The 17,882-nt window shown below is 45.1% G+C and overlaps 1 protein-coding gene across 9 annotated transcripts in view; it reads right to left on the reverse strand.

Moving 5' to 3' along the window:
* CREBBP (CREB binding protein) overlaps positions 1–17,882 on the reverse strand; it is a 154,745-nt gene that overhangs the window by 31,188 nt on the left and 105,675 nt on the right. For all 9 annotated transcript variants that reach the window (XM_523285.8, XM_054668793.2, XM_009430211.5 and 6 more), the window contains 7 exons: positions 17,479–17,658; positions 14,313–14,729; positions 12,917–13,096; positions 11,471–11,660; positions 2,602–2,720; positions 1,560–1,799; positions 1,039–1,127 (listed from right to left, as the gene is read on the reverse strand). In XM_523285.8, coding sequence (XP_523285.3) covers positions 1,039–1,127; positions 1,560–1,799; positions 2,602–2,720; positions 11,471–11,660; positions 12,917–13,096; positions 14,313–14,729; positions 17,479–17,658 — 1,415 coding nt within the window. The remainder of the gene's footprint in view (positions 1–1,038; positions 1,128–1,559; positions 1,800–2,601; positions 2,721–11,470; positions 11,661–12,916; positions 13,097–14,312; positions 14,730–17,478; positions 17,659–17,882) is intronic.

The raw sequence follows: 17,882 nt of genomic DNA on the forward strand, positions 1-17,882 counted from the left end.
GGCTCATAAAATAGAGGCAACGTCACAGTTTGAGCAGGATTCCTGACCTGTGCCTCCACGCATGGTGCGCTCACACTGCGGCGGCACATGGACACTTACACGCTGCAGTACAGATAAGCTGACTTCTCAAACAACTCCAAAACTACGCAAGCTGTATTTTGTGGGAAACCACAACAAAAAATACTATTTTCACTCTCTACCTATTTTAAGACAGGAGATCTATTCTTTAGCCATCTTCATATTCCAAAAGAATGGCAAATATTTCTTAAGCAGATCCACCACTCACAAAACCCTGAAATGGCCATCTTATAATAGGAGGCCATTAATAGGAGGCAAGAGAATCACATTCTTGAACTCAATTAAAACACCAGATCTCATTTTGTATCGTGCTGCTGGTGTAAAATTTAAAAATAAAGATCATGGACCCTTTTCCTCTGCCTTAAAGGAAGTAGCACTCGTGCAAGTCTTTCCATGAGACTGATCAGGCCAAATTACCAGGCAAATATTTGCAGGTAGAATAGTAAAATCCACATTTTCTACTCTATGAACATCTTGAAAAAGGCATGCCAACCTTTATCAGAGTTACTCTCAACTTCAGACGCTTGCTTCTAGGGCTGCGTTTTAGAACGGGCATGGCTGAAGAAATAACGTACCTAATCCAAGTAGTACGGCAAGACTTGGCTCTGAGGTTACAGTTTTTACACTGTAAAAGTATGCTTTATAACTAACTAAGAGGCCATAGGCCTAAGTGACTAACAAGACACTGAAACCGAGCCACTTTTTCTCTTTTTTTTTCTTTTCAAATAGAGATGGGGGTCTCTCTATGTCGCCAAGGCTGATAACATAACTCCTGGGCTCAAGTGATTCTCCCACCTCAGCCTCCCAAAGTGCTGGGATTACAGGCGTGAGCCACCACACCCGGCCTGAAATTGGGCCACTTTTTATTGGAACTTCAGGGAAGAAATAATGTACACGAACTATAACCAGATGAACGTGCCTTGCCCTAAGACATAATGCAGGATGCTGCTTGACGCTTACCTATTCTGATAGCTGTAGTAGGCAGCATCGCGAGGAATGGTACACAGCTGCTTCCCATAGCAGCACAAAGTCTGTGGGGAAAACTCATACTGCAAAAATAAAGGAGAAATACTTTTATATAAAAATACATTCCATTTACTGTTCTATAATGTTCTAGTCTACTATAGAGACTAGTAAATTATTTCTGTTAGTATATTAGACAGTTTTCTAACAATTTTAGTAGCTTTAAAGACATTTTGGGATAGCATGTGATAGAACTGGCTCTAAGAGACATTCACTACAGACAGGTACGACAGGCAGAGAGGGGCAGCCAGAAACGCTTCCCCATGGCCTCCCTCAGTAAGCGCCTGTACACCCAGCTCTGATCACCCATCACATCGCTTCAGGCATCAACTGTGTCACCAGACAGCAGATTGCACATATGCACTCCCAGTATACAGGCGTGGTCTCATATTAGTATAACACCCCTCTGGCTGGATTAACCAGGAAAATTCACTTTCCGGAAAAACTTAAAACTGTACCTTGCGTCCACAGCAATATCCAAGGGACTGCATGACAGGGTCAATTTCCTGCTCAAAGACCTCTGCAAGCTTACTGCAAAACTTATAGACTCGGGATGTCTTGCGATTATAGAGCCAGGCATTGTTGAACATGAGCCAGACGTCGTCCACGTACTGCCAGGGCTCTTGGTATTGCCCTGTGTCCAGCTTCCGCTTGATGGTGGAGAGGTCCATGGGATTCTTTACGATGTCAAAATAGTCCTTAAAAAAAAAAAAGGTCTCAGTATAGGGAATCCCCCAATATCCAAATGCCAGTCTCATCTGGCAGCTTTGTTTTAAAATAATAGAAACAGAAAGCACCAAAATAACTTCCATTCCCAACAGTAAGAAATGGGAAATGAAAAGAAAATAACCTCTGACGCAACTGATTTTACTCACTAAAAGTGTAATTAGTATTTTCAGGTATGATCACATTATAATACTCCAAAGGCAAAGTAAAGAAAAATTGTTAAAAGATACTTCTAACAAAAAATTTAAAAAATAGATCTTTAATCCACTGAATTAAAATAGTGAACAAGTTTATCAAACAGTGTGTATTTCTAGATATTCACTCTTGATCCTAGCAAGCAAAATGAAATTACAAGACAAATATAAACACAAAGCTAGTAATGACTGCTACATAGAATCGGCTGAGTCCCCATGGCCTTTGCAAGGCTATCCAGGAATATAAAAGAGAGAAGCCCAAATATTTTTTTACAGTTCATGTTCATAAATTCTTTCAGACAAAAGTGACACAAGGCCCCAAATATAAAGTGAAGTCTCAGGGGCATGTGCTTCCCTTGCTTCAGTGCACCCCTCCTCCAAGGACCAGGGCTTCATGGACAGGTGAAATCAAACAAAATAAACACTTTCACTGATAACTGTTAACAGACAACAGTTTTTTATATTAGGAGAACAATCTTCAAGGCAGGGGGATTATTTTATCTAATTTCAAGAGATAAAACAATGGACACTCAGAAGTCACACCAGCAAAGTTATAATCTATTTTTATGAATTAACTTACTGGAATTCCGAGGAGCTGGGGATCTACAGGCTGCCGGAAAGGTAATGACTCTGGGTCCTGTCGATACAGTGCTTCTAGGGTTGGCATGAGGGCCTGGCGTAACTCCTCTGGTTTAAAGACTGCAGAGAAAACATCAAGAAAAGACACTTTGTAAAAGGTGCTCAGATCCCTCCTACCTCACATTTAAAACGGAATCCTGGCTGCTGTGACATCCCAGCCACGATGCTCCTAAGGCACTCGAGGGGCTCTCGTCCATCACCGTTAAGGACTAAAGCTTCTGAAAACGCACTAGTGTCAGAACTGCGTTCAGCTTGTGAGGCAAAATACAACACTGAGAAGTTTGCTTCTTCCATGAAAGGTTTCCAACATTAAAAACTTGGCGGAAAAAGAAAGTAAAGCTAACTCCCAAATCTGTCTCATTCATCAAACTGGGTGGCAAATAAAGCCATTTCAGGCTGGGCATGGTGGCTCACACATGTAATCCCAGCACTTTGGGAGACTGAGGAGGTCAGATCACCTGAGGTCAGGAGTTCAAGACCAGCCTGACCAACATAGTGAAACCTCGTCTCTACTAAACACAAATTTAGCCTGGTGTGTGTCGGCGGTTCCTATAAGCCCTGCTACTCGAGAGGGTGAGAAAGGAAAATTGCTTGAACCCAGGAGACGGAGGTTGCAGTGAGCCGAGATTGCGCCACTGCACTCCAGCCTGGACAAGAGCAAAACTCTGTCTCCAAAAAAAAAAAAAAAAAAAAAAAAAAAAGACCATTTCATTGGAAGGGACCTTAAAAGATCCTCTGAGGAAAGTTTTTTATCCTTGGCTAAATTAAATTCAGGCCACTGGAGACAAACGGTTTTGAATCTCATAAATGTAAATAATAATAGAGCTACAAAATAAAGCATTTTTATAAAAAGTTTCATATTGCTTACTCCCACATTTACTAATGCCAATTTCTCCAACCCCTCAGCCACCTTACTGCCTACTACACTCTCTGCTTTCACTAATACAAACATAAAATACTGGCTGCCAAATACATTCAAGATGGTACATTCATACAAACTCTCAACAAGTATGGGAACAGGTGCCAGGGAAGCTGTTCGGTGTGGGAGGCCGGCCAGTCAGCAGTCAGCGTGTCACGACCCCACCTGGCTCATGTTCACTCACACAGAGAAGAAACTGGAGGCAAAGATGTCTCAGGCATTCTGATGCCTTAGCTTATAAGTGATGTATTTTTTCTTGGTGTTCTTTAATTTTTAATTTAATTATTATTTTTGAGACAAGGTCGCACTCTGTTGCCCAGGTTGGGGGACAATGGCATCATCTCAGCTCACTGCAGCTTCAACCTCCCAGGCTCAAGCCATCCTCCTGCCTCAGCCTCAGGAGTAACTGGGACTATAGGTGTGTGCTACCATGCCTGACTCATTTTTAAATTTTTTATGGAGATGAGGTCTCACTATGTTGTCCAAGCTGGTCTCGAACTCCTGAGCTCAAGCGCTCCCCCTGCCTCAGCCTTCCAAAGTGCTGAGATTACGGGCACTAAGCTATCATGCCCAGGTTTTTTTTTTTTTTTTTTTTTTTGAGACAGAGTCTTGCTCTGTCACCCAGGCTGGAGTGCAGTGGTACGATCTCGGCTCACGGCAACCTCTGCCTCCTGAGTTCAAGTGATTCTCCTGCCTCAGCCTCCCGAGTAGCTGGGATTACAGGTGCCCACCACCACGCCCAGCTGATTTTTGTAATTTTTAGTAGAGGATGGGGTTTCATCATGTTGGCCAGGTTGGTCTCAAACTCTTGACCTCAAATGATCTACCCGCCCTGGCTTTCCAAAGTGCTGGGATTACAGGCATGAGCCACTGTACCCAGCCATCATGCCCATCTCATTTTATATTTTTAGAGACAGAGTCTTGCTCCAACGCCCAGGCTGGAGGGCAATGTAGTGGCGCCATCATAGCCACTGTAGCTGCAAACTCCTGGGCTCAAGTGATCTTGTGATATCACTATGTTGCCCAGGCTGGTATTGAACTCTCGGCCTCAAGTGATTCTCCTGCCTCAGCCTCTCAAAGCAATAACATTATAGGTGTGAGCCACTGGGCCTGGTCTGTTTTTTGTATCTTGAAAAGATTTGTTTTTTTTGAGACGGAGTTTCGCTCTTGTTGTCTAGGCTGGAGTGCAATGGCGTGATCTTGGCTCACTGCAATCTCCGCCTCCCGGGTTCAAGCGATTCTCCTGCCTCAGCCTTCCGAGTAGTTGGGATTACAGGCATGCACCACCACACCCAGCTAATTTTGTATTTTTAGTAGAGACTGGGTTTCTCCATGTTGGTCAGGCTGGTCTCGAACTCCTGACCTCAGGTGATGTGATCTGCTTGCCTCAGCCTCCCAAAGTGCTGGGATTACAGGTGTGAGCCACCATGCCCGGCTGAAAAGATTTCTTACAACAGGTAAGTGGTAAACTGTAATTTAAAAATCAGATTAAAATATGGTAAACATTTAAAGTTCCAGTTGGGAAGCGGCAAGCATCAGGTACGTGGACCTGCCATCAATTCTGTGTGGGGTGGGGATGGTCTAACTTGACAAATTCTGGAAAGCGCTATCTGATTCCTAACTGGTGAAAGCAAAAGTTAAAAGTTGGAAGGAAAAACCCATGTGTTTAACAGGCTCACTTTAGAGATGAAAACAGGCGCACCAAGAACATGCCTCAGGGCTCATTCCCATCAGAGCCCAGGATCCAGACTCTTGACCAACCTCCGCAGACACCGCCTCCTCTCCAGGGCACGTGGCTGCTTCAGACCTCCGACAGCAGCCTGAGGTCCGGGCAACCAGGTAAAAACCCCGACGCAGCAATCCTCACGCACACGGTCCCCAGCACTTGAAGGTGCAAAGGCCTGGTCCAGGGTGCAAACGTACCCTTCACAGTGGGAAGCGTCGGAAACACACAGCCTTGCTTCCCACTAACTCCTTTCTTCTGTTTTATGCACAGACGAAGCAGCATTTGCTAGTCTTTGAATAACTCTTTATGAGAAAACAATTATGTAACGAATAGCCTTTTGATTTCTCTGAATGAGGGGTTGGCAAATTATGACCAAGAGGCCAAATGTGGCCAGCTGCTTGCTTTTCTGTATGGCCCAAGAGCTAACAATGGATTTCACATTGTTTAATGTTTGGCAGAAGAAAAAGAAAAGAATACTATTTCATGACATGTGAAAATCACACAAAATTCAAGTGTTAGTCTCCAAAAATACAGCTTTATTGGCACATAGCTGTGCTCATTCGTTTATATAGGATCTGTAGCTGCCTCCGTGCCACAGTGGCAGCACTGAGGAGTGGTAACAGAGGCCTCAGGACGCACAAAGCCCACAGCGTGGATCACTGGGCCTCTGCACGGAGAAGGCCTGCAGACCCTGTCACCGCCCCAGTGGTAATCGGGAGTGACAGGGCCTGAAACAAGTGTCACTTTGGTAGATCATTTATTCATTCATTAAATAACTATTCAAATTCCGTGCTGAGGAGAGCATTTTCTTTCCTTTTTTTTTTTTTTTTTTGAGATGGAGTCTCGCTCTGTCACCCAGGCTGGAGTGCAGTGGTGCAATCTTGGCCCCCAAAGTGCTGGGATTACAGGCGTGAGCCACGGTGCCTGGCCGAGGAGAGCATTTTCAGACTCCTGTCTTCACCAGCACCTTTCTGTAAGAAGATCCCATATGTGCAGAAGTGAAGTCAGGAGTGTATGTGAACTGCGCCGCTCCCCTCCTCTGGCCCGAGGACCTGCTCCACGCGGCAGGGCTGTTGCAGCGCACCAGCATCTCCCAAAAACGCGGCTCTCGAGCCCTTGGAGGCTGCTGTCTCATATCGCAGTCCCCAGCCCCTGTGACTACTGAAATTTTACCAAATGAATAATATCACAAAAAATAAAAAACTCAGTTCCTCGGTCACCCTGGTCACATTTTTATTTTTTTGAGACGGAGTCTTGCTCTGTTGCCCAGGCTGGAGTGCAGTGGCACGATCTCGGCTCACTGCAAGCTCCGCCTCCCAGGTTCATGCCATTCTCCTGCCTCAGCCTCCCGAGTCGCTGGGACTACAGGCGCCTGTTACCATGGCTGGCTAATTTTTTGTACTTTTAGTAGAGACAGGGTTTCACTGTATTAGCCAGGATGGTCTCGATCTCCTGACCTCGTGATCCGCCCGCCTCGGCCTCCCAAAGTGCTGTGATTATAGGGGTGAGCCACCACGCCCGGCCACCCTGGTCACATTTTAGGTGCTCAAGTTATAGCACTGCCCTAGGCCCTTCTATGTGCTGTAGGATGAAAATTATTTCACCAAAACTGAAACCAATTTTTTTTTTTTTGAGACGAGGTCTTCTGGAGTGCAGTAGCGTAACCACAGCCCACTGCAGGCAAACTTGACCTCCTAGGCTCAAGCAACCCTCCTAATTCAGCCTCATGAGTAGCATGAGGGACTATAAGCATGCACCACCATAACCAGCTATTTTCTTATTTTTTTCTACAGAGACAGGGTCTCACCATGTTGCCCAGGCTGGTCTTGAACTCTGGGCCTCAAGTGATCTTCCCACCTCAGCCTCCAAAAGTGCTGGAATTGCAGGTGTGAACCCCAAAGCCCAGCCTGAAACAATTTTGTTTTGAGACGAAGTTTCTCTCTTGTTGCCCAGGCTGGAGTGCAATGGCACGATCTCAGCTCACTGCAACCTCTGCCGCCTCCTGGGTTCAAGTGATTCTTCTGCCTCAGCCTCCTGAGTAGTTGGGATTACAGGCATGCGCCACCAGGCCCGACTAATTTTTGTATTTTTAGTAGAGACGGGGTTTCGCCATGTTGGCCAGGCTGGTCTGGAACTCCTGACCTCAGGTGATCCACCCGCCTCAGCTTCCCAAAGTGTTGGGATTACAGGTGTGAGCCACTGCGCCCGGCCTGAAACAATTTTTATAACACTAAATTATCATTTGCCTTTTGCACTATGTTGGACATCTGCACAGATGGGAAAAAAGCAATCTTTTTTTTTTTTTTTTTTTTTGAGAAGGAGTCTCACTCTGTTGCCCAGGCTGCAGTGCAGTAGCATAATCTCGGCTCACTGCAACCTCCACCTCCTTGGTTCAAGTGATTCTCCTGCCTCAGCCTTCCGAGTAGCTGGGACTACAGGCGCATGCTGCCACACCCAGCTAAAAAGCAAAAACAAAGGAAAAGAAAGCCAACATCACCAAACTCTACTGTTATCACACACACTGCTGCTGCTGTACAGTCACAAGAAAAAAAATACCAGCCATGCTTAAGAAAATTTGTTTAAAATTTTTCTTCTTTTTTTGGGGTAGAGATGGGTTCTTGCTATGTTGCCCAGGCTTGCTTGAACTCCTGGCCTCAAGTATTCCTCCTGCCTTAGCCTCCCAAAGTCCTTGGATTATAGGCATGAGCCACTGCTCCCAGCCAAGAAAAAATATTCTTTATTTTTAAGACAGGGTCTCACTCTCTCATCCAGGCTAGAACACACGGGCACAATCATGGTTCACTACAGCCTCAACCTCCTGGGCTCAAGCAATCTTCCCACCTCAGCCTCCTGAGCCATTGGGACCACAGGCGCACCACCACACCTGGCTAATTTTTAAATTGTTTTGTAGAGACAGGGTCTCACTACGTTGCCCAGGCTGGTCTTGAACTCCTGGCCATAAGTAATCCTCCTGTGTTCGCCTCCCAAAGTGCTGGGATTATAGGTGGGAGCCACTGTGTCCACTCATTTCTTAATTAATTAATTTATTTTTGAGATAGGGCCTTGCTCTGTTGTCCAGGCTGGAGTCCAACAGTGGCATCACAGCTTGCTGCAGCCTTGGACCCCTGAGCTCAAGTGATCCTGCTGCCTCAGCCTCCTGAGTAGCCAGGACTACAGGCATGCACCACCACACTTGGCTGATTTTTAATTTTTTGTAGAGACAGGGTCTTACTATGTTGCCCAGGCTAGTCTTGAACTCCTGGCTTCAAGTGATCCTCCCACTTTGGCCTTCCAAAGTGCTGAGATTACAGATGTGAGCCACCACACCTGGCTGAAAAAATATTCTTGATGAGAAAGTAAAAAGTATTCCTTGTATTAAATCTTAAGCGTTTGGTACATGTGTGTGTGTTTTGTTTTTGTTTTTGTTTTTTTTGTTTTTTGAGACGGCGTCTCGCTCTGTCTCCCAGGCTGGAGTGCAGTATCTCGGCTCACTACAAGCTCTGCCTCCCGGGTTCACACCATTCTCCTGCCTCAGCCTCCCGAGCAGCTGGGACTACAGGCGCCCGCCACCACGCCCGGATAATTTTTTGTATTTTGTTTAGTAGAGACGGGGTTTCACCGTATTAGCCAGGATGGTCTTGATCTGCTGACCTCGTGATCTGCCTGCCTTGGCCTCCGAAAGTGCGGGGATTACAGGTGTGAGGCACCGCGTCTGGCCGCCTGGTACATGTCTTTTATTCTGTGTGATGAAACATTCTGCGTATCTCCTCACACAGAATAAAAGATGTGCGCTGCATATGCACAGTGGCCACATCAGGAGGCAGTACTTGTGCAAGTGTCGGAATTTACAGCTGAAGTAGCTGCCTGCCCTCGTGGAACACATTAAAACTTTCAGGAATGACTGAGAGATAAGCTATAGTTACTAAGCTCTGGTTATATGTCAGACATTTTCTCAGAAATGAACAAAGAGGGCCAGTTACTTCAAGGACAACTGACAGTATTTGTTGCCAATGCTAAAATTTGGGCTTTCATAAAAAAATCAAATGTTTTGGAAAACTTGTACATGGGCTTCACAGCTTCTCAAAATTTATTATTAGTATTATTTTTTGAGACAGGGCCTCACTCTGTCACTTAGGCTGGAGTACAGTGACATGATCATGGCTCAGTGCATCTTTGACCTCCCAGGCTCAGATGATTCTCCCACCTCAACCTCTCGAGTAGCTGCAGCTACAGGCATGCACTACCATACCCAGCTAATTTTTTTTTTTAATAGAGATTAGGTTTCGCCATGTTGCCTAGGCTGCTCTCGAACTCCTGAGCTCCAGGCTAGAGTGCAGTGGTGCAATCATAGACCCTGAATTCCTGGGCTCAAGCAATCCTTCCCCCTCAGCCTCCCAAAATGCTGAGATTACGGGTGTGAGCCACCACGCACGCCCTGCTTTTCTAAGTTGGTAAGACTTGTTTGAAGAGACTGATGGTGGTATTAACAAATGTTGATTTTTTTTTGACACTGTATAGTGAAATATGTCAACATATGGAAAATCTGCAGAACTTAAGTGTCAATTGAAAAAAAAATCATGCAAGCACAAAAGATCCATTCCAAGTACAAGATGGATCAATGGATTCTAATGTCACAGAGTATGAAAAATCCAGTGCTATAGATTCTGGTTCAATGTCGCAACTAACCTTTAAGAAACCTTCACTGGCTGAATTTTGGTATAGTATCAAAGAATATCCACAATCAGCTGAAAGGGCTATGAAAATACTTCTCCCTTTACCAACTACAGGATTTTCTTCATACACTTCAACCAAAATAACCAATCACAACACAGTAAACGCAGAGGCAGATACCCTTAATAACGTCACTATTCTTACTTATTTTTGTTTTGGAAAAATTGTTTTTCATATAAATGTTTTCTATGGGTGCCATGTAACAGACTATTTTAAATGAACTAAATATTTTAAAATTTTTCTCTTTTTTTTTTTTGAGACAATAATCTCACTTTTGTCTCCCAGGCTAGAGTGCAGTGATGTGATCCGGGCTCACTGCAGCCTCAAACTCCTAGGCTCAGGCAATCCTGCCGCTTCCGCTTCTCGAGCAGCTAGAATTATAGGCGTGCACCACCACACTTAGCTAGTTTTATTTTAGTTTTGTAGAGATGGAGCCTTGCTATGTTGCTCAGGCTGGTTTTGAACTCCCAGCATCAAGCAAGCCTCCCATCTCAGCCTCCCAAAGTGCTGGGATTACAGGTGTAAGCCACTGTACTCAAATTTCTCAACTTTAGTTTCCAGTAGAGTAAGCAATGATAGATAATCCACACAACAACTCTCTGGGGCCCTCAATTTCTAAGAGTATAAAGAGCCCTGAGATTCACTGTACTTCACACTCTCCAGGGTCCCTTCCAGCTGCAGAGTAACATGGTCTCAGTCTCTAACATTTCTCTGCAATCTTTCCCAAAAGTGTCATCTGCAGCCTTGGACTTTCTGAGTCCCATCTCCCATTTCTAAGGTTCACTTGACAATTTTCTGATATCCTGTTATCTCTTTACTGTGGATACATCTCAAATGGATTCCATCCAACTTCCACTGTGAGGCGGGCTTACCTCACACACCTCAGACCCCAAAGATGCCTAATCTACCCCTCCCCCATGTCTCACTACACGGGGTCCCTAGGCGCCACCCTGCCCCTCACTCTGCATGCTCAGCTTCCTCACTGCACCTGCAGAAACCTGCTGCCTCCAAGTCACCCTGTGCTGTCATAATGATCATTTTCCTTAAATTATGGCTTTTTTGGTTATTCTCCTACTCACATACATCACTGGTTCTTTAAACTTTTATGAGTAAAGCCAAGCTCCTTAACCTGCTCAAGGACCCAGACACATTTCAACCCGGCACCTGCCAGCACCATCAGAAGACAGCTCTGCAGCCTGGGTGCCCTCGGAGCAGCAGCTCATCTCTCACTCCTGCCATGAGCCCCACAGGCACAGGGCAGGGGTCCTGCTCAGCCTGAGTGTTTCTGCTCGGGAAAGTCTGGGGAATGGCAGGCAAGAAAGGTAAAAGGGCAGATAGAATTATGTTTCTACTTTAGCTTTTAATCCTCCACATGGAATCCTAACACCGTGGAAAAGCAGCATGCTTTAATAAGGTAATGAATAAATGGCCTACTTTTTTTGCGTGGCTGTGAAGGAGATGTTGACTGAGAGGCTGTGCCGTTACTGCTACTCTCTTCTTCCTCTTTAACTTCTACTTTCACTTCAGGTTTCTTTTCATCCACTTCCATTGGTTCTGATTTCTGCTCTGCTATGTCTGTTTCTTCTTTAACTTGGGAAGCTCCTTGCAAATCCTCCTCCATCATCTTGAGAAAAACATTACAGATAACATATGAATATCAAACACCTTTATGTTAACCGCAACCTCACCGGAAGACTCTTACAAGCCTAAAACAGGTTTGTTAAAACCTTCCTCTAGTCAGAGTTGCATTTATGATTCCTCTTCTCTTCCGGAAGAAAAAATAAAGTACCTGGTGTTCATTAAGTCGCTTCAGCACAGAGTCAGTGCAATTATGGTCCTAAATTTAAAAGTTTTTTTTTTTTTTTTTTTTTTTTGAGACGGAGTCTGACACCCAGGCTGGAGTGCAATGGCAAGATCTTGGCTCACTGCAACCTCCCCCTCCTGGGTTCTAGCAATTCTCCTGCCTCAGCCTCCCGAGTAGCTGGGATTACACGTGCGTGCCACCACACTCGGCTAATTTTTTATATTCTTGGTAGATATGGGGTTTCATCATGTTGGCCAGGCTGGTCTCGAACTCCTGACCTCAAGTGATCCACCTGCCTCGGCCTCCCAAAGTGCTGGGATTACAGGTGTGAGCCACAGCTCCCAGCCTAATTTAAAAGTTTTAAAATGTAAAACTGCTTTAAAAATTGCACATACTCAGATTTTTCACTACAGATATTTCTAATTTGGAATAAGAATCTCCTTGAAAGTTGGGGCAGGGACCAAAAGTCCTTCTCAGAGGCAGGAGGTGTGGTATGAGACAGGAAGGAGCAGTGGGGACTGTGGCTAATTGGAGAGCCCACTACAGTTGGTGCTCACAACCAGACTGCTGTCACACAGGGATGCAGGCACAATGCTGAAAGCATCTCATTTTTCAAGAAAAGCCAGAAATCTAGAGTTTTATTTGCAATTTCCTGATTTTTAAGGTATTGTGTGGGCCAAACACATTTACAGGCTGGATCCAGCCCACGGTCTGCCAGTTTTCAGCTTCTGCCATAGGTTAATTAGTAAATGAATCCACCACCCCTTCTGTAGTCTACCTCTGCAGAACTAGAAATGAATGGAGAACATAAAATAAAAGGCTGTTGGATGATTCAAGTATTTCAAATATAAGCCAGTATTCTTCATTTCAGGCAAAATAAACCCACCCCTCATATTTAAAAATGAAAAACCAAGCTGTTTTCAATCAATTTCCTATACACCAAACCCCGAACCCACATTCAAACAGAATATTTTAACTAAAGTCAGGGACACCATGGCAGGCTCCAAGCCTCGCCCAAGGACACCTGGGTAGAGTTGCGATACGCAGTCAATGCATTCCTAGGGAGCAGCACCCACCTCAGACCTGGGCTCCCCTTTGGATTCACCAGGATCGGGCTCAGTGTCCTCTGCTTGGGTCTCCGTCTTCATTTCCAGCACAGGTACGTCAGGTCCTGGCTGCTGGGAATTGGTTTCTGCGCTGGCCACCGAGGAGGGGGTAGGGACTCTGTTATCAATGCTGGCTGCTGCCTGGGAAAGCTGTGAAAAAACCGAAAGCACTGACTTCAGTAAGCAAGGTAACATAAATGATCTTCAACTATGCTGCTCATGCAACCTACAATTTCCCGTTAACATTTCTCAATACTGATCCAGCAGGTGCCCTTCTGTGAAACCGAAGAACAGAGGTTAAAGTAGGAATGAGTTCTAGAGGGAGGTAACAGCAGCCAGAGGCACAACTCAGGTCTTGCCACAAAGGCAGAGGAAACAGCAGAGCTTTTCAAACTTTGACATAAATTTATTTTCTCGAAGTTTTCTAGCTAAATCATGAAATCTCATATTTTGAAATTAATTCCCTTCAATATGGTGGTTAACGTGTATGGTAAAAGGCTGAATTATGAATGCCTAAGCACATCTGAAGGGAGGGAAATCAAGTGCCTACCCAAAGACAGTGTTACCCAGCCTGTGTGAACGGTAGGAACACGGGTGCTGGTGGAGTAAATGAACATTACACGAAGGAACCACTAAAAGAATTCCTAATTTGCAAATTCTTACTCAATGGAATTTTTTTTTTTTTGAGACGGAGTCTCACTCTGTCACCTAGGCTGGAGTACAATGGCACAATCTCGGCTCGACACAATTTCTGCCTCCCAGGCTCAAGCGATTCTCCCGCCTCGGCCTCCCGAGTAGCTGGGAATACAGGCACCCGCCATCATGCCCGGCTAATTTTTGTATTTTTGTAGAGACAAGGTTTCACAACTTTGGCCAGGCTGGTCTCGAACTCCTGAGCTCCGGTGATCCGCCCGCCTCAGCCTCCCAAAGTGGTGGGATTACAGGCGTGAACCACCGCGCCCAGCCTCAATGGAGTTTTAAGTAAACAAACAAAAGATGACAATGTCTCGCTCTGTTGCCCAGGCTGGAGTACAGTGGCGTGATCTTGGCTCACTGTAACCTGCACCTCCTAGGCTCAAGTGATCTTCCCACCTAAGCCTTCTGAGTGGCTGGGACTACAGGACTACAGGCACACACCACCATGCTTGTCTGGTTAAAAAAATTTTTTTTTTGCTAGAGACGAGGTCTCACTATGTTGCCCAGGATGGTCTTGAACTCATGGGCTCAAGTGATTCTCCCACCTTGGCCTCCCAAGGTGCTGAAATTATAGGTGTGAACCACCGCGCCTGGCCTGACAGACAATTTTTATGGGAAAATTATCTTCTAAGAGTCTTGGCCCAAAAACAGCAGAGAGAGAGAGGCTTACCGGTGTGCCAGGAGGCTGGGCGTGCACAGGCGTCGGCTGTTGCTGCGATGACTGAGGGGTAGCCACAGACGGGGGCTGAACTGGGGTTTGAGGCTGCGGGGTCACCTGGGCCTGGGCTGCTGCCTGGACTGTAGGGGTGCTCTGGGTTTGGGTAGCACTGGGCACTGAGCCAGGAGTCGGGGTGGGAGTCTGCCCGGAAGACGACACAGGAGTTGATGGCTGAGTGGGAGCTGCTGGCTGGGGAGGAGTCATCCCAGGTGGTGTCGTGTGCTGGAGAGATGGCATGCCAGCAGCCGTGGAAGCAGGAGGCGGTGTTGGGTGCAGTGGTGACTGTGTCACTGGAGGGCAAGGTAGCTGGCTGGCCTGAGGCCCCAGCATGTTGAGAGGGTTAGGAAGAGCAGCACCAGGCACCTGTCCCTACCAGAAATGGACAGAGTATGGTAAAATTATTTCCCTCGTTTGAAAATGTGATGAAACATTTGAAAAATTAAATGTATGAAAAAAAAAATTTTTTTTTTGAGACAGTTTCACTCTTGTCGCCCAGGCTGCAATGCAATGTTGCGATCTTGGCTCACTGCAGCCTCCGCCTCCTGGGTTCAAGCAATTCTCCTGTCTCAGCTTCTTGAGTAGCAGGGATTACAGGTGCCCGTCACCACGCCCAGCTAATTTCTCTGTTTTTAGTAGAGATCGGGTTTTGCCATGTTGGCCAGGCTGGTCTCAAACTCCTGACCTCAAGTGATCCTCCCGCCTCGGCCTTCCAAAGTGCTGGGATTACAGGCGTGAGCCACCGCGCCCAGCCAAATGTATGGGAATTTAATCACATTTTCTTGGGAGTGTTCTGCTTGTGAAAATTCATCGAGCTATACACTTGTAATGGGCACTCCTCAATAACGGTAAAACTACACACGTTTCTTATAGTCTGATTTATATAATTAAAACAACCATTGAAACTTATGGCTTAAACACACACATCTACAGCAGTCCCCTCATATCCACTCGGATACATTCCAAGACCCCCAGTCTTGGAACGCCTGAAACTGCAGATAGTACTGAATCCAATATTTACCAAGATTTTTGGATCTGACAACCAAGGTGGACACTCAGTGACTAAGAGGTGGGTAGTGTCTACAGTGTGGAAATGCTGGACAAATAAATGATTCACATCCCTGGGGGCACAGAGTGGGATGGTGACAGAATTCATCATGCAACTTGGAATGGCACTCAATTTAAAACCTTTTTAAAAAAAAAAAAAAAAAAAAGACAGAGTCTCGCTCTGTCACCCAGTCTGGAGTGCAATGGCATGATCTTGGCTCACTGCAACCTCCATCTCCCGGGTTCAAGTGATTCTCCTGCCTCAGCCTCCTCAGTAGCTGGGATTACAGGCGTGCAATACCATGCCTAGCTAATTAATTTAAAATTTATGAATTGTTTATTCCCAGAATTTTCCATTTAATATTTTTGGACCACAGTTGACCCCAGGTAACTGAAACCTCAGAAAGTGAAATGACAGATTGGGGGAGCTACTGTACATTGACCCAGCCTATAAGCTTCATGTTCTATAACATGTACCCAATGTTCTTGAACATTTTCTAAGCTTAGCTTAGAAAAAGGTATTTTTTTTTAAGTTGCTTCTTCCCTGGGGACTATAAAATAAATAAATAAAAATAAGAATAAAAGTTATTGACCATAAATATATACATCCATAAGTACCCTTAACAATTAAAAATTAAAAAAAAAATTCTCTCTGAAACACACACACACACACACACACACACACACACACACACACACACGTTAGTTACTGAAAGAGAACTGTTTCAGTGCAGTGGTTCTATACTGGGGATACACTTCAGAATTATTTGTGAACATTTTAAAAATGATTCTGAATCACTGTTCTAGAGCAGGGGTTGGCAATCTCCCAGGGCAAACACACTGAGCTGCTTGTTTCTGTAAATAAAGCTTTATTGGCACACAGCCACCTCATTTATGTACCACAGCAGCTTCTGCACTACAAGAACAGAAGTGATGAAAACCAAGACTGAATGGCCTGCAAAGCTGAAAATATTTAGTATCTGGCCCTTTACACGAAGTTTGCTAATCCTTGTTCTAGAGAAATGAAATGTTATGGAAAGTTAAGAATAATCATTTAGTGAGGAAATCTAATATATAATAATGACTTATGCAGCATTATTTCACATTAAAAACTCAAAACAAGGCTGGGTACAGTAGCTTACTCCTGTAATCCCAGCACTTTGGGAGGCTGAGGTGGGTGGATCACCTGAGGTCAGGAGATCAAGATCAGCCTGGCCAACATGGTGAAATCCCGTCTCTACTAAAAATACAAAAAAAAAAATTAGCTGTGTGTGGTGGCGGGCATCTGTAACCCCAGGTACTTGGCAGGCTTAGGCAGGAGAATCGCTTGAACCCGGGAGGCGGAGGTTGCAGAGCCGAGATTGTACCACTGCACTCCAGTCTGGGCAACAAAACGAGACCCTGTCTTAAAATAGACAAACAAACAAAAAAAAACTTAAAACAACAATTTTATCTTTTAGGGAGGATTTGGTGTGTTTTAAATACATGTAGATTTTGTATACAGTAGCAATGATACGCACTACAACTAACAAAAGAGGAAAAAAGGAAGGAATAAATGGAAAATCATTTTCTTCAGCTCTAGATTGAGAAATTAAAAACATTTAACAAGAAGGGAACTATTGAAATGATTCTGTTAGCTTGATTTCACCTGGCAGTGGAGACAGGTCAAAAGAAACTAAAGCCAAATCATCAAGAGTGAATTCATGGGTCCTTCTCACTCGCTTTTTAAAATCCTAATGCCTCTCAGGGTCACGTTAAAGTTAGAATTTAAAATACACAAACAAAAAAATAAGAAAACAAAAACTCAAAGATCAAAACACAAAAGCATACAAACCAAAAATTCTAAATCCATTCCCACTTTTGCATATAGTTAACCCAGAAAGGATAAGAGAAATTCCAAACGAGTTAAGGACTACAGGACAAAGGTGGAGAAAATAAAGAGAAGCTGATACAAAGAAATGAAATGTGCATTCTGGAATTTTAATTTCCACGAAGGAAGACAGAAAAAAAAAACCAAAACTTAACACAAGAATTTTATTTCCTAGGGAGCCACGGTCCCAGTGGGGCACAGTACCTGTGACACGCCTGTTTGGGCTGGCGGCTGCCCCATGCCCACACTCATCGCCCCGCTGGATGACGGGAACTGGTTCTGTGGCAGAAACTGGCTCTGAGCGGGCGCCTGGGCCATCATGTTGTTGGTGTGTGCACCCATCATGTTCGGAGGCTGAGGCATTCGGGAAGGAGAAATGGCCATCTACGAGACAACAAGCACCACCAGAGCTGTAGTTCGGAAGCTGACGGCCAGAGTTTTCAAGGTGAGCCAGAATGATCCAAGGCTTCACAACCCCAGAGGATGGCAAGCACAGGGCTCACATCCTGCCCTTCCTCATGGGAAGAGACCACCACTTGCTAAGAACTCCCGGGCTCCTGGGCACCTTACACACTTTCTCAGGCAATCTCTCAAATGAGCCAGCTTCA

This window comes from Pan troglodytes, chromosome 18 (genome assembly GCF_028858775.2).
Source record: "Pan troglodytes isolate AG18354 chromosome 18, NHGRI_mPanTro3-v2.0_pri, whole genome shotgun sequence".
Classification (NCBI taxonomy): domain Eukaryota; kingdom Metazoa; phylum Chordata; class Mammalia; order Primates; family Hominidae; genus Pan; species Pan troglodytes.